Genomic DNA, 20,768 nt, shown 5'->3' with positions numbered 1-20,768 from the left:
TATCAAAAGATATTAATAGCCCACATATTTTCAAGTGCAGTGTGACATTTACCAAGGGAGAGCTTTGACTCAGCCATGGAAAGCCTCAATAAAGTTAGAAGACTGAAAAAAACAGAGGCGTGACTGCAGAGAAGAAAGTGTTTACGAATGAGTATATTAGAAATTAATATAAAAATGAGAAATTAACATTAAAGACACTTTAAAAAAACCCATGTATTTGGAAATTAAATGTCCGCTTTTAAATGATGGGTATACCTAACAAGCCATAACAAGGAAAATTAGAAAATATTTGTAAAAGAATAAAAATGATAAGAGAATTTACCAGAGTCTGTCACATGCAGCTGAAGCTGCTCAATGCAACTAAATACACTGCGGAACCTTGAATGAGGTATGAAGACAAACCGTGGGCACTGTGTAAACGCTGTGGGATCTGAGCACAACCTGTACTTTAATCGCGCTATCTCACACGTTCATTTCTTTTTTTACAACATAGTATTTCTTTATAGTCTCAGAATTGGATTAGAAGTTTTAAGCCTCAAAGTTTTTTTTAAGGCACTAAGATAATAAACTTTCTAGTTTTTTATCAATATATTAGATGCCAAAATATATGGAACAATTTTGAGTGACTATAAATAAGAAATCTAGCATTCTATTCATACTAAGTCAAACAAGTGGAATCAAAATGTTGATTTAGGGTGTTTCATACTTTTTGAATAGCCAGTATCTTTTGTGGTATTAATATTATTTATTAAAAACTTTGTTGGGTTATCAGCAAAGAATTTGGTCAGTATATCTTCTACTTTTTGCATTTGTTAAGAGATGTTGCTGACCCCCGTGCTGTGCGTCCCTTTACGCGTGAGCCCGTCCCGGGCGCTGGCCCGCCCTGATGGCCTGCCCGCTTCCCCGGGCCAGCGCGCTGCTGACTTACTTGCAGTGACTCTGTCATCGCTGCAATGCCAGTGCTCTAAGTCCTTGCTACTGTGCTTTTAAAACATTGTCTTTACTATTTTTAGGTCCTTTGATTTCCCATATAGATTTTAGAACCAGCTTCTCAACTTCAGAAAGAAAAAAAAAAAAAACTGTTAAAATATTGATTGGAATGGCATTGAATTTACAGATATAACTTGAGGAGAAGCTGGTGTCTTCATAATATTGAATCTTGAGAACACAGTATATTTGTTTATTTGGGAATGTAACAAAATAATGTCATTCAACAAAATTTAAAATTTTCTCTATAAATGTCTTATATGTATGCTGCTTGATCATTCCTAGGTACTTACGGTTTTATTGTTCAGGGTTTTATTTTTTTATTATGGTAAAATATATATAACATAAAGCTTACCATTTTAACCATTTTTAAGTGTAGAATCCAATGACATTTATTCACAATGTTGTATAACCATCATCACTATTTCCAGAACTTTGTCATTATTCCAGACAGAATCTGTATCCATTAAAATAATAACTCTCTATCCATCCACCTGCTCAATCCCTAGTAAACTCTATTCTAGTTTCTTTATTTGGCTATTCTAGGTATCCCATGTAAGTGGAATCACACAATAACTTGTCCCCTTGTGCCTGATTAATTTTATTAGCATAATGCTTTCAAGGTTCACCCATGTTGAAGCATGTGTCAGAATTTTGTTCTTCTTTATGACTAATATTCCTGTGTGTATAATACACTGTATATTATATGGTATAGACTGTATTATACTGTATACAATATACTGTATACACACAGTGGAATATTTAGTCATAAAGAAGAACGAAATTTTATATATATATATACACATACACAGTATATATATATTTTTTGGGGGGCCCCAAAATCACTGCAGATGGTGACTGCAGCCATGAAATTAAAAGACGCTTACTCCTTGGAAGAAAAGTCATGACCAACCTAGATAGCATATTGAAAAGCAGAGACATTACTTTGCCAACAAAGGTCCGTCTAGTCAAGGCTATGGTTTTTCCAGTGGTCATGAATGGATGTGAGAGTTGGACTGTGAAGAAAGCTGAGCGCCGAAGAATTGATGCTTTTGAACTGTGGTGTTGGAGAAGACTCTTGAGAGTCCCTTGGACTGCAAGGAGATCCAACCAGTCCGTTCTGAAGGAGATCAGCCCTGGGATTTCTTTGGAAGGAATGATACTAAAGCTGAAACTCCAGTACTTCGGCCACTTCATGCGAAGAGTTGACTCATTGGAAAAGACTCTGATGCTGGGAGGGATTGGGGGCAGGAGGAGAAGGGGATGACAGAGGATGAAATGGCTGGATGGCATCACTGACTCGATGGACGTTGAGTTTGAGTGAACTCCAGGAGATGGTGATGGACATGGAGGCCTGGTGTGCTCTGATTCATGGCCTTTCAGAGTCGGATACAATTGAGCAACTGAACTGAACTGATACATTATATATATATATAGTGTATATATCAGATCAGATCAGATCAGTTGCTCAGTCGTGTCCGACTCTGCGACCCCATGAATCACAGCACACCAGGCCTCCCTCCCTGTCCATCATCAACTCCCAGAGTTCACTCAAACTCACGTCCATCGAGTCCGTGATGCCATCCAGCCATCTCATCCTCTGTCGTCCCCTTCTCTTGCCCCCAGTCCCTCCCAGCATCAGGATCTTTTCCAATGAGTCAACTCTTCACATGAGGTGGCCAAAGTACTGGAGTTTCAGCTTTAGTATCATTCCTTCCAAAGAAATCTCAGGGCTGATCTTCAGAATGGACTGGTTGGATCTCCTTGCAGTCCAAGGGACTCTCGAGTCTTCTCCAACACCACAGTTCAAAAGCATCAATTCTTCGGCGCTCAGCTTTCTTCACAGTCCAACTCTCACATCCATACATGACCACTGGAAAAACCATAGCCTTGACTAGACAAACCTTTGTTGGCAAAGCAATGTCTCTGCTTTTCAATATGCTATCTAGGTTGGTCATAACTTTCCTTCTATATAATGTGTATATATATATATATACACAATGAAATGTATATATATGTGTGTGTGTGTATATATATATACACACACCCAATTTTGTTTATTCATTCATCTGTTGATGGACACTTGAACTGTTTCCACCTTCTGGCTATTGTCAATAACGATGCTGTGAACTTTGGAGCATAAGTATTTGTTTGAATCTCTGCTTTCTAGGAGGGGATCTGAGGATCTTATTCTAATTCTATATTTAACTTTTTGAGAAACCACTAAACTAGTTTCCACAATGGTTATAGTACTTTATGTTTCCACCAGCAATACACTCAGGTTCCAGTTTCTGCATATTGTGACAAACATTTGCTATTTTCCATTAAAAAACAAAATTCTAATGGCTGTGAAGTAGTAACTCATTGTGGTTTTGATCTATGTTCCCTGATGACTAATGATGGTGAGCATCTTTTTACTTGCTTATTTGCCATTTGTATACTGTCTTTAGAGAAATGTCTGTTCATGTCCTTTGCCACTTTTTGAACTGGGTTTTGTTTTTTTTTGTCAATGAGTTATAGGAGTTCTTAAGTATTCTGGATAGGTATTATATACCTATATAAGCATATTATCTGTAACATACATTTATTATACACCACATATATACATAGGCACATACATTTACATTGACATTTATTTCTGTATCTGTATATCGAAAACCATGAGTTCATACTGACACATCTAATTCCAGTCGAATAGCAGAGTTCATTTTCTTTCCTTGGGCTTCCATATTTTATCACCCTTCTCTGGCCCCCATTTTCCTTATTATATTTATTTGACCAATCCCTTTATATGTAACCAATCTCCCATCTCTGCCACAAGCCCTTCCCCAGGCCAACCTCCACTGTTTGGGCTCCGAGTCCCCATTCTGAGCCACCCACGTGCTGCCCTGCTCCCCTCCACCACACAGGAATATCCTCTTCACCCTGCCTGGGGCGTCTTAATACCACGCCATGTCAGCTCCCCCCATGGATGTCTTCTTCTGGCTTTGGCTCTGCGTCATCCCTCCCAAATGACAGCCTCCTCACAACATTCGGGCTTGGAGACCCTCACACTGGAGTGAGTGGAGTGAGTAGAGCCACTGTGACTCTCCACTCCCACCCCGAGCTACAAGGTAGGTGCCTTCCTTGTGTTACCCTCCTCCTGGCTTTATGACTGGATCATTAGGAAAGGGAAGCAGAGGAAGAAGAGAACGATTTTTAAAAAACACGTAGTTTCTCTTTGCTCAAAAGTCTCTAATGACTTCTGATAACACTGAAAATCCACACAACTCACCCCAGGGCTTTTACAGCTCTATATGACCTGGTCTCTTCCACCCTTCACACTTCATCCTGTACCGTTCTCCCTCTTGCCACCTCTGTTCCAGGCACACTGGCGTGTACGGTTTGTGAGCACACCAAGGTCATTCCTACTCTAGAGCTTTTGTACTAGCTGTCCTCTGCTTGAAGCCCAACTACCCATCTAAGTAACCAGTACTTAGTTCCCTCTCTCCCATCACCCCATTTGAGTTTTATTTGCACAGTAGTTACTATTGATAGTTTGTGTTTGTCTCTGTCCACTAAAATCTAAGAAAGCTCCATGAAAGCTGGTTACTACCCATTGCTATGTTCCAGCCTCAGGTGAAAGAATGCAGTTGTAAAAAGCAAGGCTCTATTAGAGCTCTACCCTATAGAGCTTCCCTGGTGGCTCAGACGGTAAAGTGTCTGCCTGCAATGCGGGAGACCCAGGTTCGATTCCTGGGTCAGGAAGATCCCCTGGAGAAGGAAATGGCAATCCACTCCAGCACTCTTGCCTGGAAAATCCCATGGACGGAAGAGCCTGATAGGCTACAGTCCACGGGGTTGCAAAGAGTCGGACACGACTGAGCGACTTCACTTTCACTTTCGATAGAGCAAGCTCTCTCCACGTGCTCTGTGCAGCACGTGATGTCTGAGCGGCCCCGTGCGCCTTCCTCGTCAGGCCGGCCCTGAACACTGCCTGCCTGCCCTAACACTGCGCTCAGTGTGCAGCCACCGCTGCCACAGCCGTCCGCGGAATTACCGTCACGGCAATGCCACCATTACCTGTGTCAGAGCTTGGATGCTTGTGTTGATGTCACCACTGGCTACTTGGGAGATAATAAAATTGATTGTGGATGCTGTATTACTGTGCATATCATCAAAGTGTGGAGAAACAGCCCGGATCCTAGAGAGCAGAGCAAAGGAAAACATTCAATTATTACAAGGTATCCTATTGAGTGGAATTATGCGATTCCCCACTAGATCCATGTTTCAGTAAGGAACCACTATTAGCCAGATAGTAACCTATTCTAAAGGAAATCAGTCCTGAATATTCATTGGAAGGACTGATGCTGAAGCTGAAACTCCAACACTTTGGCCACCTGATGCGAAGAACTGACTCATATGAAAAGACCCTGATGCTGGGAAAGATTGAGGGCAGGAGGAGAAGGGGCCAAGAGAGGATGAGATGGTTGGATGGCATCACCGACTCAATGGACATGAGTTTGAGTAAACTCCGGGAGTTGGTGATGGACAGGGAGGCCTGGAGTGCTGCAGTCCATGGGGTCGCAAAGAGTCAGACACAACTGAGCAACTGAACTAAACTGAATCTATTCTAATAAGTTCTAATTGCACAGAGAACTCTTTTTAATATGTACACTCCAATGATCACAAACTGCTTATATTTAAATGGGTTAACTTACTTGGGCTCAGGAATAAGTACTGGTTCAAAAATGTCATCCAGTTTGTGCTGAACAAGTTCTGGCATTTCACACCGCACTGTACCACTGTCATTCTCAATCTCATCTAGGTCCAGCTGGAATTCTCGGCGAACCATCTGGGCTGCCTCAGGATGCCCACTCATGCTCCGGGCTTGGCTAAGGGAAGCAAAAGGAGGCTCCTGAACTAAAAGAAAGAGACTTCTGAACCTAAGGGCAAGAGGAGCACTGCCAACCGCCCCAAAGCTGCAAGACAGATGTTCAACTTCTGGTTTCAGCCCCCCTGAATGATTTAAATCCTTGCCTTTAAGCAAGTGTCTTCAATGGGCAACAACGCTGGTTCATGAATATCCTGAGAGAGTAGATTACCGTGTACTTACAGTACTGCCAAGTTATAAGTATTCTCTCTAGTTCACTAGAGCCAACCAACCTTGTACTGCTATTCCAGTTGCAGCAGTAAATAATAAAAGAATATTTATATTGACTCAAAGGTCACGACTTCTGGGAAAAAACCTAAGAAATATCTAGACTGCCTGGATCTTTTCCACCAATTTAACCAGTGTTTATGTTTTTCTAATTACAAGCATCATCCCATGCAGTGTTCAATAAATTTTATACTTCAGGGACAATCAACTCTTTTTAGGAATATTCACTCTTGACGAGCTGGGACCAGCATTACATCTAAGCAGTAGATATTCAGTTTCCAAATTCAAATTGGTTAAAATTATACTCATGATATGACCCAAAATAGATTTGTCTTGCTTAGAAGGCAGTTTTTTGAGTCCCTAAGCCAATTCTTGGTTGCATGCATTTTACTCAGCTTTATGAGAAGAATAGGAACCTGTGCATGACCAAACATTACACAAGGAAGAAGGTGAACCAACGCTTTGGCCACATGACATTGAGCTGACACTTCTGCTAGCCAGTGGACTTTCAGGGAAGGCTTGACTCGTGGCCACTTGGACACCCTCCACCCTGGTTATAAACTCTACACCAGTAGCCCTCCAGAGGGGATGAATCCAAGTCAGAAGTTAGAAAGATATAAGAGCCCTGCTAATGAGAAATTAGCAGGCAGTACTTACATCCTATAAGTGCGATACATAATTCTGTCCACGGAAAAGCAGTGAAAGAAGGCACAAGACTATTTAGAAGTGGTTTTGAGACAAAGACAATGAAGACTGAAGGATTAAACATTTGGTTACAAGACATATACCCAGACACTGTGTCATGCATGATAATGGCTACAAGAACTCAAGATTATGTTATAGGATAAGCTCTGAGCACACAGAGGCCAAGTCCACAGAAATACCCTCCGACAAGCATCTCAACCCACATACTTGAGTTTGGAGGACATGTCCTCAGCTGGTCCCTTGCGCAGCATGTTGGTGTTGGAGCTTATGCTCTGCGTGCGCTGAGGTTTCTCTTCCACCTGTTTTATTGGTGCAGCCGAAGGCCTTTTTGCTGACCGCTTAATCCTCTCCTCAAGCATGCTCATATCTTTTTCAGAAAGCTGTTAATAGAATCCATATTTATTAACTCACCTCTCTACTAGAATTTCAGAGAATTAAAAACGTCATATGGTGGTTTAGTCACTAAGTCGTGTCCGACTCTTATGACCCCATGGACTGTAGCCCACCAGGCTCCTCTGTCCATGGGATTCTCCAGGCAAGAATACTGGAATGCGTTGCCATTTCCTTCTCCAGGGGATCCTCCCAGGTTTCCTGCATTGCAGGCAGATTCTTTACTGAGTGAGCTACGAGGGAAGCCCAAAAACCTCATATAATCTTTATATAATTGGAAGACCCAAGAATTAATTTCCATTTTCATGCTGAAGCAAACAGAATCTCCTAGGTTAGGGTATGTTCACTTTCAAACACTACCTATACTTTAAAATGAACTGCTGCTACAACCTGACTTGCTTTAGTAAGAGAAGATATGAAACAAGGAAAGGATACAAAAGGAAAGGCCCCATGAATAAATACAAATAAAAAAGTCAAGAATTAAACAAAACTTCCTCATTTTTGTGGTATCACCACTAAACTAGTGGTGTGACTACGGGCAAGAAGCTTCACTTTTGGTCATCTGTAAAATTCCCATCTGCTTTATCTCCTTCACTGGCCTCATAGTGAGGATTAAATGAGATAAATGTAAATAAAAATATACAAGCATAGGGTAAATATATGTGCTACTAAGAGGTAACTAGAGTGAAGAACAGGTCCAGTCACGGTAATGATTGGCTCAGAGGAACTCAGGAGTCAAAAACAGAACCTTCTATGTTTGGAGAGTCTGGCTCATGGCTCAAGACCCTTTTGATCTGACAGGTATCAGAATCCACATTATACATAAGTACTTGTTCACTAAAAAATAAATGCAGTAAAAATTATCAAGGAGATTGCCAGGCACAACTTAAATTCCCAGACTAGCTTACATTTCTTGATCCAAAAATAGTTTTCATCTAAAGCAAATTGGTAAGAGGGGAATGCTCAGAAAGAAAATCTAACTTCCAGTACAATACAGCCTTAAGTGTCCTAAAGTAATCGGATGCGCCGTCAAGGGTTTATATGGATTTCAAGACGTATCAAGAGGTTGAGTTTTAATAAAAAGTGGTAAAAACTTAAAGAGTTGAGATGGGACGAAATTTGTCACCTACATGATCTTTCAATTCACAACATGCTGAAAATGTTCAGAGAAAAGTGACTCACGGTTCCAATCAGCTTGAACACTTGATCCCCGTGTACATTGTACACCGTGACGATGGTGTTGAGCGCAGCATTGCGCACAGCATTGTCACGGTCTCCTATGTGAATCGCTATCTCCTTTAAGGCTTTTCCTGGGGTTGGTTGGCAAACATTCATGCCATAGGACTCGACCAGACACCCCAGTTCTTCCAGGCACTCTGATGGGGAAGAAAGGCTAGATTAAGGACACTCAACACACATTTGGCACAAAGACCTATCTTTACTGGATACATTTCCCTTGGAATACATGAAGGGCTCAAGTCTTACTCTGGCTCTCTCTTGAATTTCTTCTTGTTTACTGCCATCTACAAAATATACAATGAAACAATGGTGCTGTAGCAAGTACTCCTAGAAGGGATGCCTGTGAGTCAGATGGCCCCTGTGCACTTGATTTTGTCACCAGGGAGGTACTGGGTGGTGCCTGTATCACCTGATACTGTGGCTCCACCAGTGTGCAACTCATCACTCTCACAGTCCAAATCAGAAGGCTGGAACCAAGAAATTTCCTGGTTCCTCTATAAACTACTTCTTTGAGAGGTCACTGTTGCAGACATAGGCATCCATCAATAGTTGCTTTACCTGCTCTCTGCTTGGAGTTTTTGGATTTGGTTCCTTCCATGATGAAAGGGAACATCTTGCTGGCTGGGTAGACAAGGCACATCCGGTTCAGGATGGCACGGACATCTTTACGAATGACATCCTTTGGTTCTCCAACCTGATCAACAAGGAAAATAATAATAAAGTGAGGCACTGTCTGAGTAGCAAAGGCACCCCCTATGTGTTACTACATCTTGAAAGAAGAAAATGAGTGGTGGAAGGTTATCATCATACAACAGATGGAAGACGGGAGAGGGAATAAAAATACAGGAACTGACGTAGCTGGAAACTTGAGTAATCTTCCAGAGTGAGAACAATGCATTACCTTGAGGATGAGATAGGGGATGAAGGAAGATGCTTCATTCTCAGTAAGATGATATTCCTCATCACTTAGCAGGGTGAAGAGCAATTTTAAATATTCTAGGGTTTTCATGAGGACGCTTGTATTGGTGTCAAAAAACCGCAACGTAACCCATTTTAAGATAAGATCCAGGCAACCAATGACACCCTCCTTTTCACTCTCCAAGTGCTTGAAACAAAACAATACAGAACCCCCACAAATTAGACTGTATAAAAATTTAATTTCTATTAGGCAATTAACTCTTAAATTTTACTACAGTCCAAAAAAAAAAATGATAGATTTTTTAACTCTCCATTTAAGACCCCAAATTATAGACATGTAGTCATTTATTCAATCAGATAATAAGAAAGCTGTAAGAACAGAGAACATGGTATATTCTAGTTCCTTCTAAGTCATGCAAACTTCTGATTATTTCACAGAGCTCAGTATTTTCACACTTCCAAGATTCACGCCCATTTATTTTGTTGCAAACTTACATCAACCATGACAGCAAGGGCCTTGTTATGATGCTGAAAGTCTGAGTGAAACATCTCATCTTGTAACCATTTAGCCACACAGCTAGACATCTGAGTTTTTAACTGCTCAATGTATTCATCCCGTGGAGTAGTAAAATTCCACTTTAATACCTGAAAAACAAACAAACAAAAAAACGAACAGTGAAAGGGGCTGTAAGGGGTTCAACTGAAATGCACAGAGACATTCTATTTTAAGCAGCTGCAGGTATCAATTTAATAGGATATTTTAAAATTCACCAAGATTAATTTGTAATTAAATATGAATGCAAAGTGCACTTTCAATCTGTCATACTCTGGAAGCTTAATCCTGAAAATCTTTTAGGAATAGAATTTTCAGCAATTTTTACTAGAAAAATCGATGCTCTGTTATTGTATAACATGGTGAATACTGTTGTCATAATTTTAATAAAGGGAAAATTTGAAATGTGTATAAAAAAATTTTAATGTACATACTAGTCTAGGCATTTATTATAAATATACTTACATACATGCACAAATTGACATTCAAAGATGCTTATGGCAGTATAGTTTATAAGAGCAAATACTAGAAGCAACTTATAACGTTTAACATAGTGGGTTGAGGTATGTGTACCTGTAAAGACAGGTGCACACATACGATGTACCAATAAACTGAAAGCACATATGTGTACAATGGAACAATCTTCAAGACAGTATTTCAAATACCATTAAAAGAAAAAAGTAAGATTCAGAACAAAGAGTATGGTATGTTCCCACCACTTGTGTATAAGGAAAGCTAAGTATTTATACATATGTGATTGTATAGGAACGGAATATTATTATTTTTAGAGTAATAAATTAAAAAACTGGTATTTTCCCTGTTCAGGGAGACTGGAGTAGGAGATATGCTTCTCATACTTTCTGTACTTTTATTGCAATTTGAATTTTTAAAAAATTATGTTTTGAAAAAAATTTTAACTGATTAAAAAAACCAAAACATCAAAAGATAAATTACTGAACTAGCCATATATAGTTATCAAACCTATCTTTTAAGGTATCAGGTACAAGAAAGATTAAAGGAGTGGCATATTACATATGCGTTAATTGATAAAAATCAATGACTACTTTCCAGTCTTTGATTCTAAACAAAATAAAAACCCCACAAACCCACCAACCCCCCCTAAAACTTCTACTTCTTTCTACTCGGAGACAAAAAGGCAACAGCTCCATTCCATAGTTTCTCTGGTAGGAATTAATGCTGTAGGATTTAATACTTCCATAATGTATTCTTAGAGAAACAAGATATAATTCACAAGCAAAAGATTTATTAGATATTTCACAATGATACGAATTTCAGACATAAACTTTAATTCTTGATTATAAAACAAAGCAAAAACAAGCAAAAACTTCCTGAAGATTTTAATTCTTTCCTTACCTTTAGTCCTTTCTCATCTTTCATCCTTTGCTCCTTTCCATTTGGAACAACAATAAAAATAGGACCGGATTTGTCTTCATCCTCCTTTAAGCTGGTTTTGCTCGGAACTTTCTTTCCTTGTGCAGTCTACAACCAAGGTGCAGGGGATACTGATTAGACAGATTACTACTCCTTAGGATTCACTGTTGCTGCCTATTAAAAGGGTGCCATGTAAACCAGACATCTTTATCATATTCCAAATGAAAGAAACTAATGAACAGAATCTTGCATTTGATATGTTTGTGTACAGGTTTTCTAGAAATGTTTCTGACAACAGGCTTAAGCAGCTGTTGGTTAGCGCTTGTGCTGGCACGTGATATGGTTGGAAAAGCTCTATCAAAGGTCTGAGTCACAAGTTATTTTTGTTTACTGGACAATTCTTTAAAAAGAATTGAGAGATAAGTGACATATAAAGCTATGATTTTTCCAGTAGTCATGTGTGGATGTGAGAGTTGGACTATAAAGAAAGCTGAGCGCCGAAGAATTGATGCTTTTCAACTGTGGTGTTGGAGAAGACTCTTGAGAGTCCCTTGGACTGCAAGGAGATCCAGCCAGTCCATCCTAAAGGAGATCAGTCCTGGGTGTTCATTGGAAGGACTGATCTGAAGCTGAAACCCCAATACTTTGGCCTCCTGATGCGAAGAGCTGACTCATCTGAAAAGACCCTGATGCTGGGAAAGATTGAGGGCAGGAGGAGAAGGGGATGACAGAGAATGAGATGGTTGGATGGCATCACCGACTCAATGGACATGGGTTTGGGTGGACTCCGGGAGTTGGTGATGGACAGGGAGGCCTGGCGCGCTGCAGTTCACGGGGTCGCAAATAGTTGGATACAACTGAGCGACTGAACTGAACTGAAGTGAATGGCAGTCACACATTTAATACCACTTAGTTGAGAAAGCTCTTCTGTTTCTCTGCATATAAAATCTCTATCACGTCATTCTAACTGAAGACACTTTGAGAACCTGCTTCTAGAGAAAACTGCTGAAACATTTTAAATACTTAAGTTACTAAAGTGGCTCTTAAAAATAATCCAAGATTTAGAATCTTTGTATCAGATGGAAAGAAACTGTGAACATATAGTATACATATTTAAGGTAAAATCTGAATTTCATTACTGGAATTATTATTATAATAAATGCAGCAAAAGTCTGCTATTTCCAGTAGGCCAGCATTTCTCTTTCAAAGACTGAAGCCATTTAGTCAAAACAAATAGATGAGTTATGTCCAATTGCTTCCTAAACTGCAAAAGTCTGAAAAAAAAGTGGCATTAAGAATAGAATCAAAAACTACTTTAAAGCACTTGTGATCAAAGAAGTAAAATCAGCACTTGTTAAACATGGGATGAGGAGAGGGAGGAGGACAGGAAAAGAACAGTTTCACTGGACAGTTTGGAAGATAATTACCCATTTAAATTAACTCACTGAATTGAAGGACCCAAGCACAGGGAAGGAAAATGAGTAATTAATAGTTAGAAGAACGGCCATAGGACGGCCCTTCAATAATGGGGATATAACAATAAATGTACTGGATAATAAAACATGTCCTCCACTGACACATTTTCATCAGTTACATATAGTTAATAGTTTTCTCTAGATTTATTATTGATTGCACAGTTCTGCAATTTCCCTTTTGTAAATATAAAACAGTCAATACTCTGAATACAGTGACATGCTCTGAATCTTGATACAGAAATTGATGACAATTTACTGTGATTAAAAAACTTAATTAAATGAAAAGACACCCAAGGATATTTAAGGCTGAGCATTTGAAAACATTTCTTTAAACTGTTCAATTCTGCATGCATGCTAAAAGGACTGGTGATCCATCAAATCTCACTGGTGTGGGGACAGAAGGTCCTTTGAATATAATTAGAACACTTTGTTGTATGATGACTTAACAGCCAAATGTGAAGGAAGTTGCTTACTACTGAAAATCTCCCCCAAAGACCCGGATGACAGAAACCTTTGCAGTAGCTCTTGAGAACAGGATGCCTCTGTTTCATAGCATCATTAAAAGTCAGCCACAGAAAGCTGTACAAGCACTTCATAGATAATATCCCTTCATATGTAGTGTATTTCTTAAAAGAATGACTTAGTGTAAAGAAATATTTAAAAGAAACTCTACACTTAAGCTGCAGAGTTAACATACCTTTGTTTTAGAGGAAACTCCTAGAGCCTTGGCCTTTTTCGCATCAGGCTTGGAGTCTACAGTGCCAGAAACAGAATCTTCAGCAGGTGCTTTGAGAAAATAAAAACACATACTGTAAACACAAACTTTAACTAATATCACTATATTCTGAGCAGGTTCAAAATATAATGATGGTGAGAAAGCCTACAGTTTTAAATGTATCCCTTTCTAAAGTGTTTTTAATTAGATTTTTTTCCCCTAATCTTTTTTTCTCCACAATTTCCTCTTTAAGCACAACCTCATGAAATTAGTTCAGAAAATCTACATCTGCTTTATCAACACTTAAACTGCAGTTTAAAAACTATTTTCTAAATAGCAATTAAAAATTGATTAATTAATTTTAAGCAATTAATAGCAATTAAATCTGTCTACCTTTTTGCTAGACGGATAAGAGAAGGGTTTATCACCTTTGAAACTACAGGAAATCATATATACCAATAACAAGATTCCAGTATATGTTATAACTGAATATACACTTTGATACTAACAATTTTACACATGTAAACTTTCTAACTTTTTAGCACCCCACTAAACAGATTATTGCTTTGTTTAAGCACTAAGTCTAGAAGAGCAGTGGTTACAGGTTAGTGTTCTGTTTATGTTATGGAATTTTAACATTAGGATGAAGAAGTCAAGAATTTTTCCTTGACAAAGTTGAATAAATATTTGAATGCTGCTTTTTTTGTTGTTGTTGTGACCAGTGGGGATTGAACCAGTACCCCTTGCTTCAGTGGAAGTATGGAGTCCTAACCACTGGACTGCCAGAGAATTCAGTAGATATTAGAATCGATCAGCAAACAGACAAGTGCAAGGGAACGAGAACTCATTTGTGAATAAGGAGGCAGAGTCCTCTGCTGGTTCAGACACTGACTGGCTGTTTGGCCCTGTGCAAGTCACTTAATCTTTGGTATTCCCTGTCTGTTAATAAAGGAGATTCAGCTAGATGGCCCCAATTCCCCTTTCAACTATAATATCCAATAGCAGAAAATAGTTATGGAAACCTTAAAAATTGAGCACTTGCTTTCTGGAGTATTCCACTGTGCTATTCCAAAACTGCTTTTTGGAGCTGGAAATCAAGTTACTTATCTTCAAACCCTCAGCACAGTTACTGGCAGAAAACAGGCAATTTGAGGAGTTGGAGGGAAGGCTTGGGATCTAAGCCATGAGAAACCATGATTTAAAAACGAAGGTTGGATTTCTTTAAGAGTTCCCTCGGCTGTTTTAATTCCCCTATAACCCATTCAAAATAAAGTTACCTGAGGCAGGCTGGAATTTGGCTGGAGCTGACCCTCCCACTGGTTTGGATGTTGCTTTAGCAGGTGCAGTGGGCTTGGCTGGCATGTTAGCTTTGGCTTTCTCTAACATGGCCAACACCTGATCTTTAGAAGTTGGCTAGGGAGACAATATAATAGAGGTGAGAGGCCACAGAAACGATATACCCATACTATGCTCACTAACAGATCTGCTGTCAAACCAATCTTTGAGCTCCTGGTTTTGAAATACCAATGAAGGGAGGCAGCACATAGTGCAAGAGAAGTAACACATTATGAAGTCACATTAAGTTAGCTGCCATTCTAGAAGGTCACAATTTTCATCCCTGCAAAGCCAGCAGATTCCTTAGAAGTTCTACACTACTAAATATTTGATCTGTGCTCTCATTGGGATTTCAAGTTGAAACTCATAGGAGGTAATATGATCTTTTGCCTCTATAAATTCATGTTCATTATTTTTCTAATGGCTTTTAACAGCAGCAATAACAAGCAGAAGTACTTTTAGTTTCCCAGTAGCCTTGGCCATTTTCTCATATCCTAAGTGCATCATGAAGAACGGCAAGGCATCCTGGGCCTTCTTTCGCACGTCTCCATTGCGGTCCTCAAGGCAGGAATAGAGCTGGGGAACACAAAGGATAAGGTCTGTGGGGGTGGAACGGAGAGTCGGTAGTTTCTCAGCCAGCCAGCCCAGAAGCTGTCAAAAGAAGTAAAGACCAGTTACATAATTTGTATAGAAAACTGTTATTATTTCTGATCTTAAGCTTAATGATTTCATCAGGGCCAAACACTGAATTAGTTCTCACACTATAATTTTCCAATATGAAATCAGTTATTTTCTTGTTCAATGAAATAATAAATTTGCAATGCTGACAATCAGTTAAAATAAGGACAAAGTTTTTTGGACCATATTTGAGCATTAAGCTATAAAGTTTTAATTGTTCTAAATAAAGAGTCGGACACGACTGAGCAACTGAACTGAACTGATTGAATTTTAAAGAAGAAAAACTTTCACATTTCTTTTTTTTTTTAATTCTAAGAACTATTTAGTGAGAGAAGATCCAAAATATTTATTTGATCAGAAGATGACAAGTTCTACCAGGACTTCTGTTTTCTGCCTCACATAAGAAAGTTTTTTCCTATACCTCTAAAATAATTCATATTTGTATTTATTTTTAATTGAAATATTTATCCAGATGATTGCAGTTTCACATGCACTTCTAAGAAATAATACAGAGAGATCCCATGCACTCTTTATTCCATTTCCTCCAACAGCAGCCCTTTATGAAACTATAACCACCAGGATTCTGACATTGATACAATCCACTGATTAGATTGTTCCAGTTGGACTTTTTCTCATTTGTGTATGTGTGTATATTTAGTTCTCTACAATTTTACCATGTGTTAATGTATCCACCACCACTGTCAAAATTTTGAATAGTTCCATCCCAAGAATCCCACATGTTGCCTTTTTATAACCACACTCACGTCCCTCCTCCTCCTCCTCCTCTCTAATCTCTGGCAACTATTAATCTGTCATCTATTTCTAAATCACAAGATTTCAAAGTTATCTAAATGGAATCATAAATAATATGGAACTGTTTGGTACTGGCTTTGTCACTCAGCACAATTCCTTGGATATTTAACTGACTTGTTGCATGTATCAGTGATTTATTTCTTTTATTGCTGAACAGTATTACATATATGGATATATAATAGTTCGTTTAAACATTCACTTGTTGAAAGATATCTGTTTCCAGATTTTGGCTATTTTGAATTAGTTGCTATGAACATTTGTTATAGGCTTTTGTATAAACATAAATTTTCTTTTTTCTGGAATAACTGCTCAAGATTTGTTGGGTCATATATGGAACAACAGACTGGTTCCAAATAGGAAAAGGAGTACATCAAGGCTGTATATTGTCAACCTGCTTATTTAACTTACATGCAGAGTACATCATGAGAAATGCTGGGCTGGAAGAAGCACAAGCTGGAATCAAGATTGCTGGGAGAAATATCAATAACCTCAGATATGCAGATGACACCACCCTTATGGCAGAAAGTGAAGAGGAACTCAAAAGCCTCTTGATGAAAGTGAAAGAGGAGAGTGAAAAAGTTGGCTTAAAGCTCAACATTCAGAAAACGAAGATCATGGCATCTGACCCCATCACTTCATGGGAAATAGATCGGCAAACAGTGGAAACAGTGTCAGACTTTATTTTTGGGGCTCCAAAATCACTGCAGATGGTGATTGCAGCCATGAAATTAAAAGACGCTTACTCCTTGGAAGGAAAGTTATGACCAACCTAGATAGCATATTCAAAAGCAGAGACATTATTTTGCCAACAAAGGTCCGTCTAGTCAAGGCTATGGTTTTTCCAGTGGTCATGTATGGATGTGAGAGTTGGACTGTGAAGAAAGTTGAGCGCCGAAGAATTGATGCTTTTCAACTGTGATGTTGGAGAAGACTCTTGCGAGTCCCTGGGACTGCAAGGAGATCCAACCAGTCCATCCTAAAGGAGATCAGTCCTGGGTGTTCATTGGAAGGAGTGATGCTAAAGCTGAAACTCCAGTACTTTGGCCACCTCATGTGAAGAGTTGACTCATTGGAAAAGACCCTGATGCTGGGAGGGATCGGGGGCAGGAGGAGAAGGGGACGACAGAGGATGAGATGGCTGGATGGCATCACCGACTCGATGGACATGAGTTCGGGGGAACTCCGGGAGTTGGTGATGGGCAAGGAGGCCTGGCGTGCTGCGATTCATGGGGTCGCCGAGTCGGACACGACTGAGCGACTGAACTGAACTGATAGTAACTACATGTTTAGTTTTATAAGAAACTGCCAAACTACTTTCTGGAGTGGCTACATCATTCTACATTTCTACCAGGAGAGTGTTCAAGTTTCTCTACATTCTTGTAGATGTTTGGTGTTATCACAGTTTTTAATTTTAGTTAATTCTGGTAGTTGTCTATCTCATTGTAGTTTTAATTTGCATTTCCTTGATGACCAGTAACCCTGAACATCTTTCATGGGCTTATTTGCCATCTGTAATCCTCTTCAGGGAAATGTCTGTTTATGTCTTTTGCCAAATTTCTAATTAGATTTTTTAACTGTTGAGTTTTGAGTTTTTTAATATATACACTCTTGATGATAATTCTTTATCAGACACAGAGTTTGCAAATATTTTCTCCCATTCTAGCCTGTCTTCTCATGTTCTTCACATGGTTTTTGGCAGAGTAAGAGTTCTTAACTTTAATAAATTGTGGTTTTGGTGTCAAGTCTTACAAATACTTTGCATGAAGAGCTTCTATATCCTGAAGGTTTACCCCTATGTTATCTTTAAAAGTTCCATAGTTTTATGGCCTATGTTTCAGTCCATAGTCCATTTTGAGTTAATTTTGGTGTAAGATGTGCGATTTAGTTCAAAGTTTAATTTTTTGGTCTCTGGATGTCAACTGCTCTGGCATCACGTGTTGAAAAGGTCACACTTCCTCCACTGCATTACTTTGGTAACTTCAAACTTAGTTGTTCATATTTGTGTGGGTCTATTTTGGGTTTCCTCTTCAGTTCCACCTATCTGTGTCTATCTTCCTCCTCCTTACCCCTGCAATCACGGTCTTTTTTCTTTCTGACCACACTGCTTGGCTTGCAGGATCTTAATTCTCAAACCAAGGATTGAACCTGTGCCTGTGGCAGTGAGAGCATGCAGTCCTAACCACTGGACGGCCAGGGAATTCCCCACAGTGTCTTGATTATGTTAGCAATTTAGTAATCTCTAGTACATGGTAGGGAGAAGGCAATGGCACCCCACTCCAGTACTCTTGCCTGGAAAATCCCATGGATGGAGGAGCCTGGTAGGCTGCAGTCCATGGGGTCGCTAAGAGTCGGACACGACTGAGCGACTTGACTTTTACTTTTCACTTTCATGCACTTTGGAAAAGGAAATGGCAACCCACTCCAGTGTTCTTGCCTGGAGAATCCCAGGGACGGGGGAGCCTGGTGGGCTGCCGTCTCTGGGGTCACACAGAGTCGGACACGACTGAAGCGACTTAGCAGCAGCAGCAGCAGCAGTACATGGTAGAATGGTTCTTTGCATTTTTTTCCTTTGTCAAGACTGTTTTAGCTAGACTATAAGTTTTAAAATAACCTTGACTTTGTCTATGAAAAAAAACTTTCTTGAATTTTGATAGGAATTACATTAAATGAACATAAATGACATTTCTATTATGTTAAATCTTCTAATCCACAAACATCTCTTTGGGTCTTCCTTGAATATTTCATCAACATTTTGTAATTTTCAGTATATATATTTTGTATTTGTTTTAAGTATATATCTAAGGGTTTCATTTTCTTTGGAGTGATTGTACATTGTACTGTTTTTAACTTCAGTTTGCATGTGTTCAATGTATTTGACTTTTGTCAAATATGATTATTTTGTATCCTGCAATCTTATTGAACTCATTTATTGATTTTGGTTACTATAGGTGTCTTGGGATTTTCTATGTAGACAGTCATGTTATCTGCAATTAGGGATAGTTTTATTTATTCTTTTTCCAGCTATATGCCTTTCACTTTTTTTTCAGGTCTTACTGCAGTGACTAGAACTTCCAAGTTCTATGTTGAGTAATAACAGTGAACGTGGACATCCTTGCTTTGTTCCTGATCTTAGGGGGAAACTGTTCAGTCTTCAACCACTAACAATATCATTTACAGATGCTTTTTTATTTAAGTTGTAATTCTCTTGTATTATTACTAACTTACTGAGAGTTTTTATCATGAAGAGGTGTTGGATTTTCTCAAATTCTTTTTTTGTGTCAATTGATAGGACTTTTCTTTAGTCTGCTGGTATGATGGGATTGCATTGATAGATTTTTGAATGTTGAACTGCATTTTTATGTCATGATTAAAACCTCTTATTTTACCATTTAAGAGTTGAAGAAAAGAGAAAATTTCACAAATTTTAGAAAATTATTGCTAAAAAAGCACATGAAAAGGGGAAAAAAAAGCATATGAATAAAAAAAGCTCCAGGGATTTGGTTTCATTTTATTAGCTATTTTATAATGGAACTCATTCTATCCACAACATATATATTTATTAGGTAGGCTCAGCAGCAGCAGCAAAGCACATCATATTTGGAGTACTAACCTCTTGCCTCAAGAAAGGATTTTCCTTTTTGAGCTCTTCAGAAAGATCTTCCCCCTCCAGCCATTCCTTCATGCCAGTCTGTTCTGCCCAAGCATTCACAGTTGCTAGGGCAGCGGATCGAACATTGTTCTGAACAGAGGAGAAAATCAGTAAACTATCACTATGGCTTGGAGGTAAGGACTGAAAAGTGTATTTCTTTGTAAACATGAACAACAGAGGTTTCTCTACAGATCTACAATAAACATACTTGGAACATTCTTCATCTTCTCTGAAACAACAAGATCTATGGGTATACTCCAAAGTAAAGTAGAAATTAAAACTCTAAATTGTAACGATCCTATACTTAGTTAATTAGGCAGAACATTGACCTGGGCATAAAATATCATGTTAGGGGAATAAACCCCTAGGTTTTGTTTCCTGAACCTCTGGGGACTCTCATGTCCCTGGTTATTTGCTAAAGGATGCAATTCTATGTGTTAGAGAACTCATAATGGTTAGCTTGAAATTATTAACTATTTGAATATTTTGTTTTTATATTAACTTGTACTCACAGAATAAGGATTTAATGATATGAAAAATATTAAAATAGTCCAATTCCTTAAATTAAATGAATTACACAAAAATAGACATTTAAATATTCAATCTATGGATACATATAAGAGCTTATAATTTTCATTGAGACAAATTCTAGGACTGTGCAACTGCAAATATCTTACTGAAGTACTAGCAGACTGTACTCTAGTAGTTCAGGGGAAAAGGTAGAAAATAAAATTTTTTTTTATTCACTCTTTATACCAATAAACAATGATATCATAATC

At 38.7% G+C, this 20,768-nt stretch overlaps 1 protein-coding gene and 1 non-coding gene across 5 annotated transcripts in view; both read right to left on the bottom strand.

The window, feature by feature from the left end:
• CKAP5 (cytoskeleton associated protein 5) overlaps positions 1–20,768 on the bottom strand; it is a 103,042-nt gene that overhangs the window by 10,025 nt on the left and 72,249 nt on the right. For all 4 annotated transcript variants that reach the window (XM_025266108.2, XM_025266106.2, XM_025266107.2 and 1 more), the window contains exons 24-35: positions 19,951–20,079; positions 15,306–15,500; positions 14,792–14,927; positions 13,497–13,585; positions 11,307–11,432; positions 9,875–10,024; positions 9,363–9,566; positions 9,020–9,155; positions 8,405–8,598; positions 7,040–7,212; positions 5,688–5,861; positions 5,050–5,170 (exon numbers count right to left, since the gene is read on the bottom strand). In XM_025266108.2, coding sequence (XP_025121893.2) covers positions 5,050–5,170; positions 5,688–5,861; positions 7,040–7,212; positions 8,405–8,598; positions 9,020–9,155; positions 9,363–9,566; positions 9,875–10,024; positions 11,307–11,432; positions 13,497–13,585; positions 14,792–14,927; positions 15,306–15,500; positions 19,951–20,079 — 1,827 coding nt within the window. The remainder of the gene's footprint in view (positions 1–5,049; positions 5,171–5,687; positions 5,862–7,039; positions 7,213–8,404; positions 8,599–9,019; positions 9,156–9,362; positions 9,567–9,874; positions 10,025–11,306; positions 11,433–13,496; positions 13,586–14,791; positions 14,928–15,305; positions 15,501–19,950; positions 20,080–20,768) is intronic.
• Positions 8,803–8,913, bottom strand: LOC112579750. Its single transcript, XR_003104086.1, has one exon. It is a non-coding gene; the product is annotated as a small nucleolar RNA SNORD67 (small nucleolar RNA).

The sequence above is a fragment of the Bubalus bubalis genome, chromosome 16 (assembly GCF_019923935.1).
Source record: "Bubalus bubalis isolate 160015118507 breed Murrah chromosome 16, NDDB_SH_1, whole genome shotgun sequence".
Lineage (NCBI taxonomy): Eukaryota > Metazoa > Chordata > Mammalia > Artiodactyla > Bovidae > Bubalus > Bubalus bubalis.
The sequence above is the reverse complement of the archived record's forward strand: the minus strand, read 5'-3'. Positions and strand labels throughout refer to the sequence as shown.